At 40.8% G+C, this 7714-nt stretch overlaps 1 protein-coding gene across 4 annotated transcripts in view; it reads right to left on the reverse strand.

Moving 5' to 3' along the window:
• Positions 1–7714, reverse strand: part of efna5b (ephrin-A5b) — an 86701-nt gene that overhangs the window by 78646 nt on the left and 341 nt on the right. For 2 of the 4 annotated variants that reach the window (XM_079688472.1, XM_079688469.1), the window contains exon 1: positions 6900–7714. This exon is cut by the window's right edge and continues 341 nt beyond it. In XM_079688472.1, the coding sequence (XP_079544598.1) occupies positions 6900–7024 (125 nt within the window). In that variant the 5' untranslated portion in view covers positions 7025–7714. The remainder of the gene's footprint in view (positions 1–6899) is intronic. The other 2 variants (XM_079688471.1, XM_079688470.1) reach the window with 2 other exon arrangements.

Consider the following 7714-nt stretch of genomic DNA (forward strand, 5'->3'; position numbering starts at 1 on the left):
TTTCTGGTCGGGGGTGATGGATCAACCAAGTGTAACTACAGTAACAGCTGCTTACAAGCCTCCATCTTACAGAGGAGAGAAGAGGGGCTGAAGAAGGATGTGCTAGCGCCATTTTCAGCCAAAAGCGAAGACACGATAATACACGATAGCGAGATTCGTTGACCTACATTGCAACCTCTAATGGACCTGAAGCATTCCTGTATTCATGCAAATCGCTCCTTCATTTGTCTTCAAATGAAACTTTAGCCTCACTGATATTGAATCTTATGAACCGGACCTAACAAAAACATTGTTTTCCTTTTTCTCTTTTCATATCAACCTCAAATATACGTAGTACGTGGTAAACATAAAACGTTGGACTGCCAGATCTGTTTCCCACAGCTGCACGAAGAAAATACAAGAAAATACAGAAACAGTTAGGGAGGTAAAAACATTCCATAACTTAAGAATTGTGAGTGAAACTGAGACAGTGAGAGCAAGGTCAGAAGAAAAAAAGAATTAGCCGCTGAATAAGCAAACACATGCATCAAGTAGCAACCAACGAGCAAAAATTGAAAACTTTATTTTTACAACTCTCATGGCAGAATATAATTCTCGTATAGAGCTTTGCACATGTGGGTGTTGCATAAGCTGGTTAATACTTTATTGTTTCCAAGTAGAGTTACACAGAGCGTCCCCCTGAAAGCTACGGGTTGAATGAGGGCTAAAAGACAGATCGCTCAGCTGATAGCCGTATTTCAGCACTCCATCTGACCTTGGAGTGATTACTCTGAAAACAAAAACCTGGGCATTAAAATCTGGCTCTCCAGGCAAGGAAGGGAAACATGTGCTACAGAAGTTAAGATGCCATTCAATATTGTTCATTTATGTCAGTAAAAGAGGTCCTGTCCACTCTTTGGTGGATAACTAAACGTTCTGACTTCCAACACCCTTAACCTTGGGCTATGCCTATGAGAAATATTAATTTTATTATGAACAAACATGTTTTTTGAGGTTGTGGAAAAGCCAAATAAATCACAGAGATGAAGGTCAAAAAAGATTATCAAATGTTTTTAAAGTAAGCAAAAGGCGTATTTTAGAAAAATGCGATTTTTGACTTTATTTATTTATTTCAAAACAAACTAATGGAAAAACACTTTTAAAGAAAAAAATTATTTTACATATAATAAATATATTAAGTACAAATATAATATATATAGAGTATATAAATAAACAATATTTGAAATATATATAAACCACAATATATAAATAAACAGGAACAATTGAAGATATTGGTAATGTAATTTCCCATTTAGTTGTAGTCTGCCTTTACTTCGATATTATTAGCGAATCCACAACTACAGCCTGACCATCAGCCACCCCCGGTAACAGGGCTGCTTCTGTCCGCCGCAGAGCACCTCCACAAGGGTCATGACCAATAGTCCTCCCCCTCTTCCACCGCGCTAAAGAACAGCTGCTCTGCCAAGCACATTTACTAAGCATTGACTACTGCCTGCTGGTCTCATTTTCTAGTAAGTAGAAAAAGTCTAATTTAAATGGAAAGTGCATTTACAGGTCTGGTGAGAAAACACAGAGTGCCAATTTAGACCTAATAGAAGTATTACATCGCACAACACCATCATTACAGTTTGCTGGTTTTCCGTTAGGACCTGTGTTTAATTTCTGCATCCTCTGCCTCGCTCTCTTTGTGTCCCCTACACTCGCTGTCCCCGCAGCTCAGTTTGTGCCGGTGCTTGCCAATGCCACGGCATGAAAGAATGACAGAGCAAGGGGTCATTAACAAGAACTAATCAGCCCTCAGACAGAGAGACGGAGAGAGAGAAGGAGAGTTAGAGCAGAAGAGAGGAATGAGTAAGACACAGCTCCGAGCGAGGCAAAGGGGGACAGGAAAAACTAGCACGCGGTCCAAAATGACCCACAAAGGCAACTTAAACTTGATCTTAAAAATCCCAGGTATCAGAAATGTAATTATCAAAAAGTGTTCATTTAATATATAATTTTCATATCTGTTAGAGACAGATGGGTATATTGACTACCTTTCCACCACCACGCGTACAAGCCTTTGTTAGAGTCAGCATTCGCTCCCGCGTACAGACACAGGCAAGCACAGATTGACGCTATTCATGTCCCAATGGTGTGTGACAGGTAATAAGAAGACCAAGGGAGAAAGATGTAATTATTCTGGTATCTGAAGTCTGAAGGAGAGGAAACAAGCCCTCTATGACCTCATGGCTCATTTGGTACGTTGCATGCACATGCACCCACACACACACACACACACACACACACACACACACACACACACACACACACACACACACACACACACACACACACACACACACACACACACACACACACACACACACACACACACACACACACACACACACACACACACACACACACACACACACACACACACACACACACACACACTAAATCAAAAAATCATTTACATGCACAGACAAAGCTGAGCCAGACATAACTGCAACAAAGGAAAGTTGCCATTGATACCAGCGACACAAATAGAGTACGTAGGCCTCCAGTTACAGTACATTGTAAGAATAAAAATGTAAAAAATACAACGAAAGGCAGCACGTTAGAAAAATGCTTTCCAGGCTGTTTGATGAGCTACAAATTATGCACTAAAATACAAATTACATTGAGCGATTTGCATGACCACAACCGCACCGGACTGTTAATGTTAATAACACTCTGCACTTCAAGGAGAGTTCTAGTTAGTTTGTCATTCAAAAGACCAACTTTCCGTGTCGTTATTCCGTGTCGTTATTCGTTATATGTGTGTGACCCCTCCCTGAGCTCCTCTCTGAGTCTGCCTGACCTCTGCGCGTCTTTCTCCACCATCAACCGTGGAGGGACTCCTGAAGTATTTAATTGTATTCATTCATTTTCTGCGCCCGGCAAAGAGAGACAGACAGAGAGAAAGAGGGAGGGAGAAAGAGACCAGGAGAGGCTGAGCGCTGAGAGGCCACATGGAAGAAGAGGCAACGCGGGATATGGGAAAAAGTAAGGGCAGAAGAGGAGAAAAGGAAGGACCATGTCTTGGCATTACAGCTGAGACATCATTAGAGAAACTAGCTGCCCCCACATAGTAGAATAAATACTCATAAACGAAGAGTCATTAAGAAAGCAGAGGGCAGGATCCAAGGAGAAATGTCCCTGCACTTTAAATAGTTTCAAAATGTAGGAATAAGGACTGATAAAAACTTCTAGAAGTCCCGAACTTCTCCAAAGTTTCCCTCAAAATAACTTTTTTTGATGGGCAAAACCTAAAATGAATATAGTTTCTGGTCTCATGCTAAAGTTGTGACAAAACAGTGGACTGAAGCCAATAGGACAACATGGAAATCCCCTCAGCCCCGGAACCAAATGACCCAGCAACAGAAGCGTTGCACCGCTAACGCAAATTACGATACACTGAGCAAACAAAATATTCAACACTAATCTTCCAGTTTGTTTGTAATTCTGACCACTGGAAAAAACAATAAAAGAAGGTTTTACCTACAAAAACATTTTTGCTATAAAAGGTTTAAAGGCAATGCTACTGATGATCTAAGCTGTAAAAGTGGCTTCACCAGTGGGTTTTGTCTACCATTGACTCAATCAACTACTTTAGTCTGGTTAAGCTTACTTTCTTCAATCATTTGTTATTTAAATTCTATAATTCAAAATTATTTAAATTAAATATAGGAAAACAAAGTTTGTGAGAAAAGCTGCATTAGTAACTATTTTCATAATTAGGTTTTAATGTCTCTCTCTGAATTGCAGGTGATTAAGTTAGTAAGCAGTGCATAACGTATTGCAAGCACTGTTGTAAAATATCCGACTTAAGCATAATGGTTTCAAAGAAAACTGATTTTTGTGACAAAACCTAAACTAAAACAGCTTTAACTTGATGGATATTCTAGCTAAAGCAATTGTAAAGCCTGCAGAAGCTGCAGTTGTGAAAGATGCAGAAAATTGAAGGGCGACAAATGGCTTTTTCTGGCAGTAGTAAAATGATCTCCGAACTGTGTTCAGATACCAACGAGAAAGAATATAAAGAGCCAGTCAAACTAGAAATAAAACACTTTGCCATTAGTATTTATAAATAATGAATGACAAACTATGACAATGTGCCTGTGTGCGTGCATTGGGGCGTTAACACAGTAAATACTTGGATCAGCCCAACTTTCGGAGTGACTGTGAAGCCTAAGAACAAAAGGCAGACGTGGGCAAGTTACGTTGCAGTGCCACACCAGCTCCTTACAGTAATGCATGAGGAAAGGGACTCAATATGTATTAACTGAGTCATCAATAAGACAAGTTTGCTATCTCTCACTCTCTCCGTCTCCTCCCTGCTGTTGTGTTAGTTGCCTGGCTTCCTGCCTCAGGACTGCAGGGGTGAGAGTCAAACAAAGTCTATTTAGAGTAAGTAGAACGGAGTGACTGGTGTTAGCAGCACTACAGCCTCTGTGAAAACCTGTTTCCTTTCCTCGGGCAGTCAGGGCTTCAGAAATGGATGAGGCTCAGGAAACGATCTGTTTCTCAGATTTGACTTGGGACGCAAAGAGAGTAAGAGACACAACGTGCATGCAGCCAAGTGAATCACAAAGTTGGTGTTTGTTCTACTCTCTCTTCTAGTGTTAGTTGGTCATATCTGAGATTAACAGATTTACTCAAATTTCCCTTTTTTTTTTCTTACTACACCTTTTTCCTTCATTGAAGCTGAGAAAACTTGTCAGCACATCTGGAAGATATCAAGTGAGCAGCAAGTCAAAACTTTTTTGTTTAAAGAAAAATGTAATGTCTAATGAAAGTGTGTCTATCAACAGCCGGAATCTAAATGAAACGCAACGTTGTGTTTGCCTCTATTGAAGAAAGTGGTCTATAAATAAACAGCTGGGGTAAGCCAGAATAAAGATCTGAACCACAGCAGTCACGGTGTACGGGATATCAGGCCGAGAATCTACGCACCCCGCTAGACTGGCCCCAACTTCAGGAGAGGGCTTACAGTCAGCCCTCCGTTTGTACCTCTGACCACTAATTGCTTCAAGCAATAAATCTTGTTTTCCGAAACTTCCAACTGAATATAAATAGTTGTACAACAAATTCAGCATGTGCTATTAATGGCTTTGTGCACACTTGGAGGCTAAGCTGATGATTTTATTCAACAAATACTAAGTGCTGTTGGCAGTTGAGTGAAAGATCTTGGTAACCTCCAGCAGCAGTGTTTAGACTTAATAAGCCGGGGACAAGGCTGAGCAGTCTGACTCTATCAGGGACTTTGAGAAGGTAATGCCACTGCGACAAACATGTGCACTAAACACTGAGGCGGACTCCAGCCTGTCCTAGCAGAGGAACTAAGGAACTTTTATTTCAACTCTTAACGTCCTCTTGAGTGGCCCGTCTAAGTCCACAGCATGTCAAATCCCCACTTCACTACGAAAAGTGCTGAGAGTGTACAAAAAAAGTTCAGCGCACACTTTTTATTCATACAAATGAAAAGTAAAAGGGATGCACTTTTATTTCTGTAAAAAGTAACAATATTTAAATGATTGGTATTTTAGTGTTTTTTGACACAATAGGTCAGGATATGACTTGTGCGTGCCTCTGGAAATGAATTAGTAACAAAATGCAAAATGAAATATGAATGTGTGAAGCTTAATTTAGGAAAACTTTAATTTCAGATTCATGAAGCTGCCCACTTTTACACAGAGTGAAAGCTTATAATTGTAAAGTCTATATGGCTTCAAGACTACACTTAGTGGAATAAAACCCTCTCCCAGTTTAACTTAAGCTTCAGTGGGTTTTATGATCCAGAATTATATTCAATTTAAATGTTTTACTTTATAATAGTGTCTTCAAAATGTCCTTGATCAACCATAAAAATGCTGCACCAAAACGATTATGTTCTCTTCTGAACTTTACTAAAATGAATAAAATGTTGCTCAAAGAAAAAAATGGTCACATAAAAAGTGATTCAAGAACTATTTATATGACTAATAGTTATTTTTAAAAAATCCTCATAATATTCCACTGTGCCTTCAGCCTACCCAAAGAAGAGTTCGTCATTTCGTGTAATTTGTCGGCCATGGTGCTATAAAGCACCCAGTTGTGCTGGGACTGCTTTATAAAAACAATGTCAATATTGCAATTTTACTGAATTTCGTGAAGTAGCTTTTCAATATTGACATTATATTCTGACTACATACTATCAGTAGTTTGATGAAGTCACATGAACTAAGAAAACACAGAATTAAAGAAGCTGTCCTCTGCACGGGTCTGAGACGTTTGGCCTAATGATTTTAAGTTTTCTGAAACAAGCAGTATACCTAAATAGTCTGAAGTGAGTTAATGAATTGCCATATTGAATTAACTTTTTGCTGATTATGTTTTGATTAGCCTTGTTTTAAAACGAGTTAAATTCAGTTTATAATGACTCCGATGTGTAAAGAAGTGCTCGGCCTGGGTCCGCCGGACAGAGAAACAACACAAGATAAAGCTCCAGGGTAATTGTACAGCTCTGAACACGACGCTAAAGCTAGAATAACTCAAATTAATTCGGTGAATATACTTTTGTAAATATTGACAGCGGGTGCAACACCAGGCGATGAATGTTATTTCCAGGCCTTATACGAATGAGTGTATTCTATATTACCCTGAGGGACGCGCTGACGAGCCGCCACGTACTAGAATAAGAAACAGTATACTTTTACACTCTTATTCTCCTATCCATAGCATGTACCTATACAGCTACTGGCAGTATGCCCCCACTGCGGAGAATAAACAGAGATGAGGTCTAGCAAACATGAGAACCCCGTGGTTCATGCAGATGCGAGGAGATGGAACATCGCCGACTTTCCGCGGAAAACCTGCCGGGTGAGTGCACTTACTTGGCGTTGGTCCGGTTCCAGAAGACGGCATAGCGGTCCGCCACCACTTTGGAACTGGGCTCCTGGCTAAATACACACGTCAACAGCACCAGGCAGAAGAAGATGACCAGTTCCATTTGCAGCATCACTACAGCGGAACTTCGGCACGTATTCCTCTTCAGTGTCGGTCGGTCAGTCAGTCGAGTTGTACGGGGCGCTTCAACCGGGACAGGTGATGAGTCTCATTCACATGTGTTGCTGGCGCTGTTGGTGACTGCTAAAACAAAGTACAAATGCGCACCACGTAGAAAAGGCAAAGGGAAAATCGAGAATGTGATCATTCAAGGGGGCACTTGAGAGGACACTTGTTCAGGCTTTTCGAAATTTAAAGTTACAAAACCTACGTGTCACTGTGCCGTATCTCTGATGCAGGTCGAGGGTCCGGGTGAATGACAGTCTTTATGTCAAACAGGATGTCAGCTCTGACAAGTCCGTGGTGGGCTATCAGAAATAAATCTCCCAATAATGCACAAACAGTGAGATCAGCACACACAAATGCGCAGCACAACAGGCTGTGTCTTCAGTGGTGTGGTGACGTTCCCCTTATGCAGGGAGCTACTGGATGTAGCCTGTGTCAGGGCAAATGACAACTGCTGCACACTTCTGCTTACTCCCAGTCCCAACCCAAAGCGCAGGGGATTAGTCACTCCAAGATGTAATGAAGAAAAGAGAGAGAGAGGCTCCTATGTGTGTCCAATGACGCCGTGTGGCGCACGTCATATGTCCATGTTCTCCATGCAACTTTTTAAAGCCATACAGTCAATCACTGGCAGATC

This window comes from Notothenia rossii, assembly GCF_949606895.1.
Source record: "Notothenia rossii genome assembly, chromosome: 6".
Taxonomy (NCBI): domain Eukaryota; kingdom Metazoa; phylum Chordata; class Actinopteri; order Perciformes; family Nototheniidae; genus Notothenia; species Notothenia rossii.